Source organism: Babylonia areolata, chromosome 25 (assembly GCF_041734735.1).
Source record: "Babylonia areolata isolate BAREFJ2019XMU chromosome 25, ASM4173473v1, whole genome shotgun sequence".
Classification (NCBI taxonomy): Eukaryota; Metazoa; Mollusca; class Gastropoda; order Neogastropoda; family Buccinidae; genus Babylonia; species Babylonia areolata.
Genome location: NC_134900.1, coordinates 34,634,721 through 34,654,720, shown reverse-complemented (window position 1 = coordinate 34,654,720; position 20,000 = coordinate 34,634,721). Strand labels below are relative to the sequence as shown.

The 20,000-nt window shown below is 43.2% G+C and overlaps 1 protein-coding gene across 1 annotated transcript in view; it reads right to left on the bottom strand.

The window, feature by feature from the left end:
* The window catches only part of LOC143299588 (sialin-like), a 31,557-nt gene that overhangs the window by 7,373 nt on the left and 4,184 nt on the right, over nucleotides 1-20,000 (bottom strand). Inside the window, exons 2-9 of the mRNA XM_076612875.1 lie at nucleotides 10,276-10,559; nucleotides 8,992-8,995; nucleotides 7,969-8,237; nucleotides 5,790-5,877; nucleotides 4,487-4,716; nucleotides 3,306-3,452; nucleotides 2,715-2,844; nucleotides 195-345 (exon numbers count right to left, since the gene is read on the bottom strand). Of these exons, the coding sequence (XP_076468990.1) occupies nucleotides 195-345; nucleotides 2,715-2,844; nucleotides 3,306-3,452; nucleotides 4,487-4,716; nucleotides 5,790-5,877; nucleotides 7,969-8,237; nucleotides 8,992-8,995; nucleotides 10,276-10,559 (1,303 nt within the window). The remainder of the gene's footprint in view (nucleotides 1-194; nucleotides 346-2,714; nucleotides 2,845-3,305; nucleotides 3,453-4,486; nucleotides 4,717-5,789; nucleotides 5,878-7,968; nucleotides 8,238-8,991; nucleotides 8,996-10,275; nucleotides 10,560-20,000) is intronic.

Genomic DNA, 20,000 nt, shown 5'->3' with positions numbered 1-20,000 from the left:
CCCCCCCCCCCCCCCCCCACACACACGCCCCTTCCCCCTCGACTTCTGTCTCCACACGTGTACACACACATGCACGCACGCACACACAGACATACACAAACACACATACCCGCCCCCCCCACACACACACCCATTCTCTCTCTCTCTCTCTCTCTCTCTCTCTGTGTCACACACGCTCTCTCTCTCCCTCTGACCTGGGAGCGATGTCCAGGGAATTGATCCTGTAGGCCACGGAGCCCAGGTTCTCCAGGGACACGCTGACCACCAGCAGGGCCACCGCCACCACCCTCTCCTCGTGGGACAGGAAGCTGATGACGAGCAGCGGCACAGCGCATCCCACCGACCCTGACAGAATGCATGTATGACAGTCAGGTCGTGTCCGACTGAGACCATCAGGGGCCGTATTCAAGAGAACATCGTGCCTGAGGATAAATGTGTACCTGCGGGTAATCTGCCTGAGGCAAGGCAAACTGCCCGAGGGTTAGCAATATCCAGTATTCATGAACACAAAAGTCTACCCGCGGGTCTACAAACCCGAAGGCAATTTACCCTTACTACCTGCCAAAGGTGACTACCCACGAAGCAGAGGTAAATATGGCGGATCCTTTTGCAGCATTTTTCTTTCTTTTCTTTTCCTTTTCTTTTCTTTTTTTTTTAAAGGGAAAACAGGCGTGCTTTACGGACAACACGAGTTTTGAGAACTCTCTCGACAATGTTCGAGTTGTGGTGCGATGAGAAGTGAAGGTGAGGGCATGGCAGACAGGGAATCGGGATTTAAAAAAAAAAGATGGGTTAGCTGTCTGAGCGAACTGCGTGTGTCTTGAATACGAACATAACTTATCCTTCAAGGTAAACTGTACCCGCGGGTCCCAACCATGTCAAAGATAACTTGCCTGAAGGCAAATGAATTTTGTCTTGAATACGCCCCCAGAACAGCAAAGGAGGCAACTGCTGTTCTGACTGTCTGGGAGAGTGCCTTCACCCAAGTTACACCCCCACTCTCTCAGCCAAGAGGGTTTTAAGGCAGTTGGTGTTAGGATTCTTCCCAAAGGCCAACCAGCCCCCAAGGCTCTGGCATTAAAGAGCCAGCGCAATATTGCCTCCAAGTTTGAGAGTCGTAGTTCCTTCACAAAAGACTAGAGCTGTGAACGAATTCCCACTGCAGCAGAGAACCCACTGATCATACAGCTCTCACTTTGCTGTTGGCCCAACTGTAAGGAAGGTTCAGTCAGTCTCGGATACAAGCCGAGGGCAATGAGAACACACCACAGAACACACACGTACATACAACCAACACTGAACTGGAATAATACACGCTTCATAAAAAAAAGGTAAGGTCAACGACTAGGGAACTTGTACAGTTTTCTTTTTTTTTTTCATTTTCCTTTCCTTTCATTTTCATTTTATCACAACAGATTTCTCTGTGTGAAATTCGGGCTGCTCTCCCCAGGGAGAGCGCGTCGCTACACAACAGCGCCACCCATTTTTTTGTATTTTTTTCCTGCGTGCAGTTTTACTTGCTTTTCCTATTGAAGTGGATTTTTTCTACAGAATTTTGCCAGGAACAACCCTTTTGTTGCCATGGGTTCTTTTACGTGCGCTAAGTGCATGCTGCACACGGGACCTAGGTTTATCGTCTCATCCGAATGACTAGCGTCCAGACCACCACTCAAGGTCTAGTGGAGGAGGAGAAAATATCGGCGGCTGAGCCGTGATTTGAACCGGCGCGCTCAGATTCTCTCGCTTCCTAGGCGGACGCGTTACCTCTAGGCCATCACTCCACATTTTGGAAGTATGATGTGAACTGATGCTGAAAATTTGGTCGAACAACCAATGTAATGCTTGTTAAGTATTGTCCGTATATTCTGTGTGTAGCGTATTCCAGATTAAAAGGTTATACCAGCCTTGAATAAAGAGCTAATTTGTGTTTGGACGTTTCCTCTGTCGTTTGTGCTGTGAGCACATGTCAAATGATTGCTATAAGGACAAGCCCGGAATTTCCTTTTTCTCTTGAGGAAGTGTCTGTGTTTTTTTCATCGTACTTTTTTGACTCACTTGTGTAAACAAAGTGAGTCTATGTTTTAACCCGGTGTTCGGTTGTCTCTGTGCGTGTGTGTGTGTGTGTGTGTGTGTGTGTGTCCGTGTGTCTGTGTGTCCGTGGTAAACTTTAACATTGACATTTTCTCTGCAAATACTTGGTCAGTTGACACCAAATTAGGCATAAAAATAGGAAAAATTCAGTTCTTTCCAGTCATCTTGTTTAAAACAATATTGCACCTCTGGGATGGGCACCAAAAAAAAAAAACCAAAAAAAAATGAAGCCTAATTATATGCGAACTGCATTTACTGTTATATTTATATTTTTTGTATCCTCTAAACCTGGCACTTTGATCTGATATTCTGACCCAACAACAAGAGCAGTCATTATTATCATTTTTTGTTCAAACAAGAACTTCTTTTGCTAAGCATGGAAGTTTTATTTATTTTGCAAACGTTTTGGTGCAGATAGTAAATAAGGGAAATTACTCTGTAATTTAATGCTAGGGGAGTTAATTCGCTTTAAACTGATCTTTCTCACCTTAAACATTACATTTTGAAATTATACTCAATACATAAAAAGCTTGGATTTTTTTTTTTTTTTTTAAAGTGTATCACAAGTGAGTCTTGAAGGCCTTGCCTCTCTTGTATTATATACACCAACCAGCAGTACTGACCCACAATCTGGAAGGTTTTCCTGACGCACACGATGGACAAGCGTTTGCGCATCATCATGTCGGCCAGATAGCCACCGGCTATTCCCATCACCAGCTTGCCCACGAAGGGTAGAGACGACAGGGCGCCGTTCTGGTTGTCAAGACAAAAGAGGAGAGGACAAAAAAAACAACAACCCTTCATCAATGAGGGTTAAACATAAGCTTTTTATTTATTCATTTATGTATTATCATTATTGATCAATTATTTATTGTTGTTGTTTTTTTTCCTGCTACCCTCGCCCACAAGAAGGCAAAGAAAAAGGAATTACAAGGGTTATGATGAATACGTAAGAACGAAGGTAATTACTTACTACTACTATACCATAACTACTAGCACTAAAGAAATAAAACTAAAAGGATTTCAATGGTTTAATAATACCAAAAACGACAATGATGAATCACTACTACTATTGCTATTACAACTAAACAAATGAAACATGGTTTCAGATGAGATTAATTCACTGGATTCCAACCACAAATCTGATTGTTGTTGTTGAGAAGATGGGCGTAGAAACTGATCATTTGTACTTTTCCTCAAGCAAGAAAAATTACCTGAGCGATGTCATAGTGCAGCACGTTGTCCATGTACATGGGCAGGTAGGCCAGGATCCAGGCGTACACCCAGAAGACGGACACGTGAGTCAGCAGGATGGCCCACACCGCTCCGGACGTCAGGATGCTCAACCAAGGGGGGCTGGCCTGCCTCGTTACATACACAAACACATGCAGACGCACGCACGCACACCGTGCAGACACACACGCGCGCGCGCGCACCACACACACACACACACAGCGCACAAACACACACACACATGCACCCACACGCGTGCGCTCGCGCACGTACACACACATACATATATATATATATAAACATAAATTCAAACACATATAAACATACCCGCCCACTCCCCACAACCACACACATACACATCACCCCCACACACCACCCATCCACTCACCTACACTCTCCTCCCATCCACACGCACCTACACCCCCCCCCCAACACACACACACATCTACCCCCCCTACCCGCACACACAAACACACCTACACCCCCCAACACACACACACACACGCACCTATACACCCCCCCCACGACCCTCGCCCTCCCCCACCCCTCCCCCACCCCCCCACCCCCCCCCCCCCCCCCCCCCCCCCCCCCCCACACACCTATCACACCTCACCCCCCCCCCCACCTCCCACACCCACTCACCACCACACACACACGCGTGCACAAACACACACCTACCCACCCACCCACAAACCCTCACACACAGAGAGACAAACACACACACACACACACACAAAACACACATAAAACACACACGTACACACACACACACGCACCTATCCACCCCCCACATCCCCCTCCCCCCACACACACGCGCGCACAAACACACACCTACCCACCCACCCACAAACCCTCACACACAGAGAGACAAACACACACACACACACACACAAAACACACACGTACACACACACACACGCACCTATCCACCCCCCCCCACATCCCCCTCCCCACACACACGCGCGCGCACAAACACACACCTACCCACCCACCCGCAAACCCTCACACACACAGAGACAAACAAACACACACACACACAGACACAAAACACACACAAAACACACATAAAAGACACATGTACACACACACACTCTTTCCCCACCACCTCCTCCCTGCCCAGGGCAAACACCCCTACCACACCCCCACCCACCACCACACACACCTTGACAGCACTACGCAGCCCAGAGCGGTGGGCCAGGATGTAGCTCAGCTCGCCGTCAGTGACCGCGGGGTGGGCCTCGGGGCTGTCCCGGGCCAGGTAGCACCACAGGGCGGCCAGCATCAGGTTCTGACACCCGTAGAAGTAGAAGACGAAGGGCCAGCCGTTGTCCACGGGGACCTGGCACAGGAGGGCCGACACCAGGAAGGTCAGCATGCCCCCCACGCTCAGCCCTGTTGTCAATAAAAAAAAAAAAAGTTATAAAAAAAAAAAATAAAATAAAATAATGTGGAGACTCAACGCGCTTTATAGTAAAAAAACAACAACGGAAAACATCAGTATCAGTATCAGTAGCTCAAGGAGGCGTCACTGCGTTCGGACAAATCCATATACGCTACACCACATCTGCCAAGCAGATGCCTGACCAGCAGCGTAACCCAACGCGCTTAGTCAGGCCTTGAGAGAAAAAAAAAAATTAAAATAAACGGAAAACAAAAATAACAAACCGATATTTAACATTTTAAAATATGATAATAAAAAACCCCAGATAAAACGAGTCACCACCCACATCATTATCATTCACAGCACAATACACGGCACATCACACACACACACACACAGAGGACAGGACAAGGTTTGTAGGATTCTGCTGTTGTTGATGTTACTGCTTTTGTTGACTCACTTGTGTAAACAAAGTGAGTCCATGTTTTAACCCGGTGTTCGGTTGTCTGTGTGTGTGTGTGTGTGTTTGTGTGTCCGTGGTAAACTTTAACATTGACATTTTCTCTGCAAATACTTTGTCAGTTGACACCAAGTTTGGCATAAAAATAGGAAAAATTCAGTTCTTTCCAGTCATCTGGTTTAAAACAATATTGCACCTCTGGGATGGGTACCAAAAAAAAAAAAAAAAAAAAATGAAGCCTAATTATATGCAAACTGCATTTACTGTTATATTTATATTTTTTGTATTCTCTAAACTTGGCACTTTGATCTGATATTCTGACCCAACAACAAGAGCAGTCATTATCATTTTCTGTTCAAACAGGAACTTCTTTTGCTCAGCATGGAAGTTTTATTTATTTTGCAAACGTTTTTGGTGCAGATAGTAAAGAAGGGAAATAACTCTGTACTTAATGCTACGGAACTGATCTTTCTCATCTTAAACATTACATTTTGAAATTATACTCAATACATAAAAAGCTTGGATTTTTTTTTTAAAGTGCATCACAAGTGAGTGTTGAAGGCCTTGTTGTTGCTGTGAACCCCGAACCAGTGAAGAGAAGAAAGGTGCCCGTGCATCACTGACCTGAATACTCCACAGCACTCAGCTGACCTCTTTCGGGCGCGGGGGCCCAGTGGGACCACAGGGTGAGCACGGCGGGGTCGATCAAGCCCTGCAACATCGGTACCCTGGGATCAGTTGATGATGATGATGATGATGATGATGACGACGACGATGATGATGATGATATGGATACATATATAGCGCCCATACCTCGCGGTCAAAGACCAAGTTCTCAAAGCGCTGTACAAACATGTAGTCATTTGAATGAATGATGAATGATATGGATACATATGCAGCGCCTATACCTCGGTTTGAGACCAAGTTCTATGCGCTGGACAAACACGGAGTCATTTGAATGAATGATGAATGAATGATATGGATACTTTCTAAAGCAAAGGATCCATGTAAGTATTTTATCTTTCGCACCAACTACTGGAATGCCAATCAACAACGAAATAGTTGCCGAAATGCTAAACGGCTGGGGGGAAAAAAAAAGCCCACTGCTGCAGCTTTTGCAGAAATGTTCCTGACAACTGAAGAAATACGCTTTTATAGCTTGGTAATTTGAGTTCGTGTGTGTGTGCCAGCCTGCATATGAGTGTGTGTGTGTGTGTGTGTGTGTGTGTGTGTGTGTGTGTGTGCGTGCGTGCGTGCATGTGCGTGAATGTACGTGTGTTTTGTGTGCGCGCGTATATGTGTGTGCAAAAACTCCCATGAACCATGCTCACCGGAGACAGACTGGATGAAAGCAGGAACCAAATAAGGGGAAAAAAACCCATACAAGTATATCAGTTTTCGCACAGACTACTCGAATGCCAAAGAACAACGAAACAGTTGTCGAAAAAAAAAGCCAACATAAAACGTGCAGAAACAAAACTAATGGTGATTTAGATGACCCGGCCGGCCTGGGACTGTCCAGCGGCCCCAACGATGATGCTGAACACTGCAGGGGCCACCCTAACCTCAGGCTCCGGTCGCTGCCACTGAATGATTCATGTGGAAACAAACAAAAACAAAAAAGCAGGAAAACATGGCCGGGAACCATGCTCACAGGAAACGGACTGTAAACACGGTAATCAATACAAGCCAAAGAGAAACCAACAAAGTGCATTCTGTAACGCTTACGGCCTACTAGGAATGCCACTGAATAAGGGATGAATTTCATTTCTTTGTATATGCGCCAGAGATCCGACTCTTTCATTTCTATCGCCGACAAGGTCCGAGTCCAACAAGACAATGAAATCAAATGAGCTTTGAGCTACAAGATTCAACTTATGAACGTATAGACATTCCACTCACCCTGTGTGTGTGTGTGTGTGTGTGTGTGTGTGTGAGCGCGCTCGCGCGCGCGTTTTCCTCTACCTCAGAACCACCTCGATCTATCATTCTCCTGAACCAATCACAGACACACACACACACACACACACTTGCCCCAGCTCGTTGTGCAGTTTTTTGTTTGTTTTTGTTTTTTGTTTTCATTTAATATCGTGAATTTCGTTTTGCACGTGCAAGTTTGACTGCACAGAAGGCACGGAATTGGGGGACAGCGGCCTCCGGGCTTGTGACATGGCTTTCCCCGATGTTCGCGGGGAACATCTCCCGATAGCGCAGGGTGTCGCTATCACAATGTCCAACAGCACAACGTGTCGTCGATAAAACTTCTGTTTTCAATATGATCGTCTCACTAGCGCGACGCGTCAATGGCGCTACGTGTCGACAGCACTACTTCCCCCCCCCCCCCCAACCTTCCACACACTTCTTACTACGTTTCACTGACACTATACTACGGATGTAGCATTCAGCTACCAGCCATGCATGCATTACGATTCGCGCCCACTCTCTTCATAATACGCATATTTACCCAAATATACATCAAGGGACACACACACACACACACACACACACACGCTTGAAGACTTCTGAAATTAGCACATTCACAACACACATAAACACACATCGCGCTCATCACCGAGGAAAATAAAAAGATGCTTTGAACATTGAAAAATGTCTTTCAACACACACACACACACACACACAAACACATATTCAAAACCAAACAACAACAACAACACACACACACACACACACACACACATCCCCTTTCCACAAACCACCCCGTCACCACAAACATCCACATACACCCAGACCCCCCACCAACCCAGCCCAAACCCCACCCACCAACCCACACAAAACAACTCACATTAGCATAGCCGGCGAGCGCGCGCAGGGCCACGAGCAGGTAGGGGTGCTGGCGCGTGAGGGCTGGGGTCAGGAGGCAGACCCCCCCGCTGCCGGCCATGCCCAGGGCGATGGTGCGCACCGACCCCAGCCAGTGGTCCACGTAGCCCGCCAGCATCACGCTCACCACGAACCCGTAGTAGTACGACCCCAGCACGTGCCCCTCCAGGGTCACGCTCCACCGGAACTCCCCCCCTCCTCCTCCCCCTCCTGCTCGGAGCCTAGGTGGTCCTGTGGACACAGCATATTATATTTGAAGTCAGTCGTCTTCGACTTGTATGGAGTCTCCCGTCGGACCGACGGATGAGTAGGCATGCAGGCTTATCTGTCGGTGTGTGTCCTCATATGGGAGAAGAGGCCGATTCTGGATGCGCAGCATTTCCCACAAGTGTTGCAAGGGAAAACGTCTCCAGAAGTTGAGAGCCCTGCTTCCTTCGTTCACGCTTCTCCTTAATGGCCAGCGTTGTCTTGTTTTCAAACGTCTTTATGCCACTAGTGCACAGCATCCTCCAGCGAGAGCGGTCAAGGGCATCAGGCTTTGAGGTTTTTCTTCAAGGTATCCTTGAAGCGTTTGCAGGGTCTTCCAATTTTGCGGTGGCCTTCCTTCAGCTGGCCATACAGTAAGCATAATCGGGATCCTGCTGTCTGTCATGTTCGACTATGACCATCAGAACAGCAGAGGAGGTAACTGCTGTCCCCGACTATCTGGGCTAAAAGTTGATTATAGTGGAGAGAGAGAGTGTCTTGCCCAAACTTACATCCCCCACTCTCTCCGCCAAGAGGACTTTAGGACAGTCGGCGTTGGGGATGGTTCCCAAAAGGCCAACTACCTAGCTCCCAAGGCTGCAGCACTAAGAGCCAGTGTGAGACACAGTGGTGTTGTGGGAGTGCATTTTATTTTGTTGTATTGTATTGTATTGTATTGTATTGTATTGTATTGTATTTTTTTGCCACAACAGAATTTTTCTCTGTGTGAAATTCGGGCTGCTCTGCACAAGGGATTGTTGCGTCGGTACACTGAAAGCGACACCCTTCCCCCCCACTCCCCCTGCTTGCAATTTTATTTGTTTTCCTATTCAAGTGGATTTTTCTACAGAATTTCGCCAAGGACAACCCTTTCGTTGCCGTGGGTTCTTCTACGTGAACTAAATGCATGCTGCACACGGAGAATCGCTTTATCGTCTCATCCGGCAAATGACTATGGTCCAGATCACCAACACTCTAGTGGAGGGGGGAGAAAATACTGGCGACCGTGTGGGATTCGAACCAGCGCGCTCAGATTCTCTCGCTTCCTAGGCGGACGCGTTTCCTCCAGGCCATCACTCCGCTGCAGTAACTGTTGGCCTTTGCAGCGACGCGTCCTACCTACGAAGCGAGAGAATCTGAGCGCCCTGGTTCGAATCCCACAGTCGCCAGTATTTTCTCTTCCAGGCACGATAAGAATGACATCACAATCGATCTTGTTCTGAACAAAGAGGGACAGTTCCTGGAAGATACACAATTTTTTTTAATGATTAAACTAATCAAAAGACGAGACATAGACTGCTTGTATGTAAGTTGAAGCTCGATCAGAGTACTGCTCTATGTGAGGACGCCCTGAAATGAATTACAAGTTGGAACGCAAGATTTAAAGGTAATGTAATCAGTAAAAAAAATTTTTTTAAAGTGTAGAATTCGAATTTCAAGAATCTCCACTGTTCTGGCATTGACAAACCAACATCCGTGATGGGCCAGGTAATATCTATGACTTTATCAAACATTAAGGACTTCATCTGCTCGTTCTTCAGTATTCGTGGAGGGGGAATACACGTTTAATGCTGTCTGCGTATAAATCAAACCTGTACATGTGTGTGTGTGTGTGTGTGTGTGTGTGTGTGTGTGTGTGTGTGAGTGTGCACGCTCATTCGTATTTGTTCTGGGGAATACACGTTTGATACTATTTGCATATAAATCAAACCTGCTCATGTGTGTGTGTGTGTGTGTGTGTGTGTGTGTGTGTGTGTGTGCGCGCGTATGTGTGCGTGTGTGCGCGCGTGCGTGTGTGTGTAGACCCAGTACACCCGAATCAAGGTCAGTGTATCGATGACAAGAATGCAGACGAACGAGGACGGGCAGCAGATTTTTTTCTGCATCAGCAAACTGCGGCATTGTGTACGGCGGTCCCCACAACTTTCTGGGTTCAAACATTACCATCACTGGATAAGTGGCTGCACTTGACACAGTGACTTTGAAACAACAACAACAACAACAAGAAATCAAGCGATCTTACCGCTGTTGTTGTGTTGATGAACACCGACGACGTCATGTTGTCGTATGACGACGTATTTACCAGCGATGATGACGTGTTAGCCGTGACGTCATCCTGACCGCTTCCGGTCATACAGACGAGGGCGATTCCCATACACTGGCGTACGGACGCCTGGCAGAAACGCGCCATGCACAGTAAATACGCCAGCACCCAGCGCCGCGAGAAGTACTTCATTTCCGTGATCCTCCTCTTCGTGTGCGTTTTGTCCGGCGGGCTGGTTTTCGCGGGTTGGGGCGCCATCGTTTCTGCACACAGATAAATCATGGTTGAACTTGTTTGTTGTTTGTTGTTGTTGTTGTTGTTGTGTGGAAACGCACGCACACACACACACACAGGCGCACACGCACACGCGCACACGTGACATACACACACAAACGCACACACATGCTCTCTCTCTCACACACACTATCACGTCCTCTGATGTCCGTGTTCCATTAGGGAGAAAGCCACCCTCATAAACTTTTCATAGTCGAGGCCCATGTGCATTTCGGTGATTTCCCCCCCAGGCCCAGTTCCTCCTCACTTTCTGCCTCAGTGTCTGTCAGTCTGTTTTGTCTGCTCCCCAACCCCCTCTGTCTGTCTATCTGTCTGTCTGTCTGTGTCTCCCTAGAACAGCTCTTTGTCTCTGTTCTCCACCGCTCTCTTTCCGTTAGCCGAATATATATATATATATATCCACCCCCCATCTCCGCCCCCCCCCCTCCTCTCACTCTCTCTCCCCTCATCTCTCTCTCTTTCGGTCCCTCGTCCCACCCCCTTTGTCTTTCTCTCTCTCTCTCCCTCCCTTTCCGTCCTTCTGTCCCACCCCCCTCCCCCCAACCCCCTTTCTCTCCCTCCTTCCATCCCTCTCCCCCCCCCCCCACCCCCCTCTCTCTCTTTCTCCGTCCGTACACCCATATTTCTACCTCTCTCCGGCTCTGTGAACTTCGTATCTATACCTTTACATTCACATTACACGTAACATCACCGACAAATAAGCCTGCCTCTTGCCAACTCATCCGTCGGTCCGACGGGAGACTCCATCACACGTAACATCTGCATCAGCAAATTGATCACCACTGTATATGTGCAAAGATATAGTTGTGCTTCTCTGTTCTCTTTATGTCCGCAATCTGTTTTTCACTTCGGTCATGTCCCTGTATGTGCGTAGCGTGCGTGCGTGTGTGTGTGTGTGTGTGTGTGTGTGTTGGGTGGGAGTGAGTGTGTACATGTGTGTGGAGGTGGGTGTGACTTGGTGTGAATGTGTTCGTTTTTTAATTACTTTCTACAATGCTGATGATGACAATGATGATTACTATCATTCGTAGTATGATTAGTAGTAGTAACAATAGCACTATTTACAGAAATATCATTGTTGTGTCGTTATCATTTTTGTTGCTATTGTTCTCGAACAGCTGTGCCTGTAAAGTATCGGGGAGCCATGGTAGGCGTATCAAGTTAGATGTCTTGTCGACACGTTAACGAGCAACGAAAAAAAACCCCCCAAAAAACAACAACAAAAAACAACTATGGTCATTTGTGTCAGGCTAAAATCTAGGGGTGGGGGTGAAATAAGGCTTGGTTTTGTTAAGAATTGTTTTTGAAAGGAACTCGGTTATTGTTATTGTTATTATCATCATCATCATTATGATGACTATTATTTATCTAGTCTTGTTTTTATTTATTTATTTATTTATGTATTTTCAAACTTCGTGGACTGCTCGCCTAGAAGTAACGCGTCCGCCTAGGAAGCGAGAGAATCTGAGCGCGCTGGCTCGAATCCCACAGTCGCCAGTATTTTCTCCCTTTCCCGGCACTGGCTAGACCTTGAGCGGTGGTCCGGATGCTAGTCATTCTGATGAGACGATAAACCGCGGAGATCCCGTGTGCAGCATACACTTAGTGCACCAAGAGAGAACCCGTGGCAACGAATGGGTTTTCCCTAGCACAGTGTGTAGAAAATGCCTTTGTGAAAGGAAAACAAATACACTTACAGGCCGAGAAAAAAAAAGGGGGTGGGGGGGGGGGGGGGGGGGCGCTTTCACTGTAGCGACGTGCTCTCGCATGGGGACACACACACACACACACACACACACAAACTATATCAAGAAAATATACCAAAGAGAAATAGATAGATTAAATAGATATACTGCTGATAATGGTCTTACATTATCATCAGAAAAAACACACATTATGCTTTTTAACAATGGTACAAACCCAGAAGAGTTACCAACATTTAAGATTGAAAATGAGCCAATTCAGTATAAAGATACTGTTAAGTTTTTAGGATTGATACTTACTTCAAAACTAACTTGGAATAGCCATGTTGAATATATAATAACAAAAGCAAGAAAATCTTTAAACTTACTCAAAATTGTGAGTAAACAGAACTGGGGACAAGATACAACAATTTTGAAACAGTTATCATCATCACTTATTCGATCCAAACTATCCTATGGACAAGAAGTCTTTCTCAATGCTCCAAAATATTTGCTAAAGAAACTTCAAAGCATAGACTGTAAAGCATATAGACTTGCTCTTGGTGTACCTTTCCATGCATCGACCCTCGGAACATACAAAGAAATAGGAGTACTACCTTTAGATGAATACCGAAACCTCGTATATGCTAAATACGTATTGAGAAGCTCAACAACTGAAAATTATACATCAGAAGAAGTAAAAATTACATCCGAAAACAACTTCCCCAAAAGAGCTAAAAACATATCTTATTTATCACCCATTGGCACGTTTGTGTCAAACCTGGTCGAAAAGTCTGAAATTAATTCAGAAGACATAGACACACAGAAGACCGTAAGTCCATACCCATCTGGGATATGAATAAAGCACATTTTGATGTTAATCACACTGACATGAAAAAGAATGAAAATCCGAATATCATGGCAACGGAAGTCCGAGTACACCTTCAAAATAGATACTGTGATCATTTACAGATCTACACGGACGGCTCACTATTAGACAATGGCCAAGCAGGTTCAGCTTTCGTTATACCAAAACTGAAAACGGAAAGATCATACTATATTGGTAAAAATCGTTCAATATTCACTGCTGAACTTATTGCTGTTCTTATGGCTCCAAATCATATTCTTGATCTTCCAATTTGCCTTCTACAAGTCTTGTTTTGCGTTGATTCCAAATCTGTATTATGTGCTTTAAACTCATCAAATTTTAAGAACAAATCCAAAATCATAATAGAAATCAGCCACATTTGACATCTTTTAAGCTTGAAAGGAACACATATTACGTTTTGCTGGGTTCCTTCACATCTTGGTATTCTCTACAATGAATGGGCTGACAGTGCTGCAAAAAAAGGAGCAAAAAACGAACAGGGAACCATAGAACTTTATGTGCCTCTGTCTGTACAAGAGGGTTATCGAATACTAGAAAAAAACATCGTGGAACAAAGTCAGAGAATTATACCAGGAAAACGGCAAAACTTTAAACCGTAGTGTAATTAATGTTCAGCAACCGGGAACTATCGATCAGTCAAATACATACAGTAATTCAATAAGATTAAGGCAGATCCATACATTATCAAACAGGATAAAACTGAACGCTTTTATAACTAAGTTCAGCAAAGATGTTAGATGCATATGTGGAGAACATATATCTAGCAACCATATTATATTCGAATGTCAGAATCTAAGATGTTTTTTTTTTAACCAGAATTCACCAACAAATCTTTTGAATGTGTTATTAACAATTGCAATATGTTATTTGCTGTGTTCGTTTTTTAATTACTTTCTACAATGCTGATGATGACAATGATGATTACTATCATTCGTAGTATGATTAGTAGTAGTAACAATAGCACTATTTACAGAAATATCATTGTTGTGTCGTTATCATTTTTGTTGCTATTGTTCTCGAACAGCTGTGCCTGTAAAGTATCGGGGAGCCATGGTAGGCGTATCAAGTTAGATGTCTTGTCGACACGTTAACGAGCAACGAAACCCCCCCCCCAAAAAAAAACAACAACAAAAAACAACTATGGTCATTTGTGTCAGGCTTAAATCTAGGGGTGGGGGTGAAATAAGGCTTGGTTTTGTTAAGAATTGTTTTTGAAAGGAACTCGGTTATTGTTATTATTATCATCATCATCATCATTATGATGACTATTATTTATCTAGTCTTGTATTTAATTAATTATTTATTTATTTGTGTATTTTCAAACTTCGTGGACTGCTCGCCTAGAAGTAACGCGTCCGCCTAGGAAGCGAGAGAATCTGAGCGCGCTGGCTCGAATCCCACAGTCGCCAGTATTTTCTCCCCTTCCCGGCACTGGCTAGACCTTGAGCGGTGGTCCGGATGCTAGTCATTCTGATGAGACGATAAACCGCGGAGATCCCGTGTGCAGCATACACTTAGTGCACCAAGAGAGAACCCGTGGCAACGAATGGGTTTTCCCTAGCACAGTGTGTAGAAAATTCCTTTGTGAAAGGAAAACAAATGACACTTACAGGCCGAGAAAAAAAAAAAGGGGGGTGGGGGTGGGGGTGGGGGTGGCGCTTTCACTGTAGCGACGTGCTCTCGCATGGGGACACACACACACACACACACACACACAAACTATATCAAGAAAATATACCAAAGAGAAATAGATAGATTAAATAGATATACTGCTGATAATGGTCTTACATTATCATCAGAAAAAACACACATTATGCTTTTTAACAATGGTACAAACCCAGAAGAGTTACCAACATTTCAGATTGAAAATGAGACAATTCAGTATAAAGATACTGTTAAGTTTTTAGGATTGATACTTACTTCAAAACTAACTTGGAATAGCCATATTGAATATATAATAACAAAAGCAAGAAAATCTTTAAACTTACTCAAAATTGTGAGTAAACAGTACTGGGGACAAGATACAACGATTTTGAAACAGTTATCATCATCACTTATTCGATCCAAACTATCCTATGGACAAGAAGTCTTTCTCAATGCTCCAAAATATTTGCAAAAGAAACTTCAAAGCATAGACTGTAAAGCATATAGACTTGCCCTTGGTGTACCTTTCCATGCATCGACCCTCGGAACATACAAAGAAATAGGAGTACTACCTTTAGATGAATACCGAAACCTCGCATATGCTAAATACGTATTGAGAAGCTCAACAACTGAAAATTATATATCAGAGGAAGTAAAAATTACATCCGAAAATAACTTCCCCAAAAGAGCTAAAAACATATCTTATTTATCACCCATTGGCACGTTTGTGTCAAACCTGGTCGAAAAGTCTGAAATTAATTCAGAAGACATAGACACACAGAAGACCGTAAGTCCATACCCATCTGGGATATGAATAAAGCACATTTTGATGTTAATCACACTGACATGAAAAAGAATGAAAATCCGAATATCATGGCAACGGAAGTCCGAGTACACCTTCAAAATAGATACTGTGATCATTTACAGATCTACACGGACGGCTCACTATTAGACAATGGCCAAGCAGGTTCAGCTTTCGTTATACCAAAACTGAAAACGAAAAGATCATACTATATTGGTAAAAATCGTTCAATATTCACTGCTGAACTTATTGCTGTTCTTATGGCTCTAAATCATATTCTTGATCTTCCAATTTGCCTTCTACAAGTCTTGTTTTGCGTTGATTCCAAATCTGTATTATGTGCTTTAAACTCATCAAATTTTAAGAACAAATCCAAAATCATAATAGAAATCAGCCACATTTTACATCTTTTAAGCTTTAAAGGAACACATATTACGTTTTGCTGGGTTCCTTCACATCTTGGTATTCTCTACAATGAATGGGCTGACAGTGCTGCAAAAAAAAGGAGCAAAAAACGAACAGGGAACCATAGAACTTTATGTGCCTCTGTCTGTACAAGAGGGTTATCGAATACTAGAAAAAAACATCGTGGAACAAAGTCAGAGAATTATACCAGGAAAACGGCAAAACTTTAAACCGTAGTGTAATTAATGTTCAACAACCGGGAACTATCGATCAGTCAAATACATACAGTAATTCAATAAGATTAAGGCAGATCCATACATTATCAAACAGGATAAAACTGAACGCTTTTATAACTAAGTTCAGCACAGATGTTAGATGCATATGTGGAGAACATATATCTAGCAACCATATAATATTCGAATGTCAGAATCTAAAATGGTTTTTTTTAACCAGAATTCACCAAAAGTTCTTTTGAATGTGTTATTAACAATTGCAATATGTTATTTGCTGTGTTCGTTTTTTAATTACTTTCTACAATGCTGATGATGACAATGATGATTACTATCATTCGTAGTATGAATAGTAGTAGTAATAATAGCACTATTTACAGAAATATCATTGTTGTGTCGTTATCGTTTTTGTTGCTATTGTTCTCGAACAGCTGTGCCTGTAAAGTATCGGGGAGCCATGGTAGGCGTATCAAGTTAGATGTCTTGTCGACACGTTAACGAGCAACGAAAAAAACCCCCCAAAAACAACAACAAAAAACAACTATGGTCATTTGTGTCAGGCTTAAATCTAGGGGTGGGGGTGAAATAAGGCTTGGTTTTGTTAAGAATTGTTTTTGAAAGGAACTCGGTTATTGTTATTATTATCATCATCATCATCATTATGATGACTATTATTTATCTAGTCTTGTATTCAATTATTTATTTATTTATTTGTGTATTTTCAAACTTCGTGGACTGCTCGCCTAGAAGTAACGCGTCCGCCTAGGAATCGAGAGAATCTGAGCGCGCTGGCTCGAATCCCACAGTCGCCAGTATTTTCTCCCCTTCCCGGCACTGGCTAGACCTTGAGCGGTGGTCCGGATGCTAGTCATTCTGATGAGACGATAAACCGCGGAGATCCCGTGTGCAGCATACACTTAGTGCACCAAGAGAGAACCCGTGGCAACGAATGGGTTTTCCCTAGCACAGTGTGTAGAAAATGCCTTTGTGAAAGGAAAACAAATACACTTACAGGCCGAGAAAAAAAAAGTGGGTGGGGGGTGGGGGGGGGCGCTTTCACTGTAGCGACGTGCTCTCGCATGGGGACACACACACACACACACACAAACTATATCAAGAAAATATACCAAAGAGAAATAGATAGATTAAATAGATATACTGCTGATAATGGTCTTACATTATCATCAGAAAAAACACATATTATGCTTTTTAACAATGGTACAAACCCAGAAGAGTTACCAACATTTAAGATTGAAAATGAGACAATTCAGTATAAAGATACTGTTAAGTTTTTAGGATTGATACTTACTTCAAAACTAACTTGGAATAGCCATGTTGAATATATAATAACAAAAGCAAGAAAATCTTTAAACTTACTCAAAATTGTGAGTAAACAGAACTGGGGACAAGATACAACAATTTTGAAACAGTTATCATCATCACTTATTCGATCCAAACTATCCTATGGACAAGAAGTCTTTCTCAATGCTCCAAAATATTTGCTAAAGAAACTTCAAAGCATAGACTGTAAAGCATATAGACTTGCTCTTGGTGTACCTTTCCATGCATCGACCCTCGGAACATACAAAGAAATAGGAGTACTACCTTTAGATGAATACCGAAACCTCGTATATGCTAAATACGTATTGAGAAGCTCAACAACTGAAAATTATACATCAGAAGAAGTAAAAATTACATCCGAAAACAACTTCCCCAAAAGAGCTAAAAACATATCTTATTTATCACCCATTGGCACGTTTGTGTCAAACCTGGTCGAAAAGTCTGAAATTAATTCAGAAGACATAGACACACAGAAGACCGTAAGTCCATACCCATCTGGGATATGAATAAAGCACATTTTGATGTTAATCACACTGACATGAAAAAGAATGAAAATCCGAATATCATGGCAACGGAAGTCCGAGTACACCTTCAAAATAGATACTGTGATCATTTACAGATCTACACGGACGGCTCACTATTAGACAATGGCCAAGCAGGTTCAGCTTTCGTTATACCAAAACTGAAAACGGAAAGATCATACTATATTGGTAAAAATCGTTCAATATTCACTGCTGAACTTATTGCTGTTCTTATGGCTCCAAATCATATTCTTGATCTTCCAATTTGCCTTCTACAAGTCTTGTTTTGCGTTGATTCCAAATCTGTATTATGTGCTTTAAACTCATCAAATTTTAAGAACAAATCCAAAATCATAATAGAAATCAGCCACATTTGACATCTTTTAAGCTTGAAAGGAACACATATTACGTTTTGCTGGGTTCCTTCACATCTTGGTATTCTCTACAATGAATGGGCTGACAGTGCTGCAAAAAAAGGAGCAAAAAACGAACAGGGAACCATAGAACTTTATGTGCCTCTGTCTGTACAAGAGGGTTATCGAATACTAGAAAAAAACATCGTGGAACAAAGTCAGAGAATTATACCAGGAAAACGGCAAAACTTTAAACCGTAGTGTAATTAATGTTCAGCAACCGGGAACTATCGATCAGTCAAATACATACAGTAATTCAATAAGATTAAGGCAGATCCATACATTATCAAACAGGATAAAACTGAACGCTTTTATAACTAAGTTCAGCAAAGATGTTAGATGCATATGTGGAGAACATATATCTAGCAACCATATTATATTCGAATGTCAGAATCTAAAATGTTTTTTTTTAACCAGAATTCACCAACAAATCTTTTGAATGTGTTATTAACAATTGCAATATGTTATTTGCTGTGTTCGTTTTTTAATTACTTTCTACAATGCTGATGATGACAATGATGATTACTATCATTCGTAGTATGATTAGTAGTAGTAACAATAGCACTATGTACAGAAATATAATTGTTGTGTCGTTATCATTTTTGTTGCTATTGTTCTCGAACAGCTGTGCCTGTAAAGTATCGGGGAGCCATGGTAGATGTCGTGTCGACACGTTAACGAGCAACGAAAAAAAACCCCCCAAAAAACAACAACAAAAAACAACTATGGTCATTTGTGTCAGGCTAAAATCTAGGGGTGGGGGTGAAATAAGGCTTGGTTTTGTTAAGAATTGTTTTTGAAAGGAACTCGGTTATTGTTATTATTATCATCATCATCATTATGATGACTATTATTTATCTAGTCTTGTATTTAATTATTTATTTATTTATTTGTGTATTTTCAAACTTCGTGGACTGCTCGCCTAGAAGTAACGCGTCCGCCTAGGAAGCGAGAGAATCTGAGCGCGCTGGCTCGAATCCCACAGTCGCCAGTATTTTCTCCCCTTCCCGGCACTGGCTAGACCTTGAGCGGTGGTCCGGATGCTAGTCATTCTGATGAGACGATAAACCGCGGAGATCCCGTGTGCAGCATACACTTAGTGCACCAAGAGAGAACCCGTGGCAACGAATGGGTTTTCCCTAGCACAGTGTGTAGAAAATGCCTTTGTGAAAGGAAAACAAATACATTTACAGGCCGAGAAAAAAAAAAAAAAAAGTACAAAAAAAGGGGATGGCGCTCTCACTGTAGCGACGTGCTCTCGCATGGGGACACACACACACACACTTTAGCATTTTCGCACTGCATCTCAAGTTTAACGTGTTGTCGTTAAACTTAACTCTTTTGTGGTTCGACCATGGAAACTGATCGACGCCTCGCTGACACTGCTCGCGATCGCTTCCTACGCTTCGGCTTTCTTTTTTGCCGTAATGTCCGGAGAAAGCGATGAAATAATTACGCGTTTATTTTCGAGGATTTTCTCTAG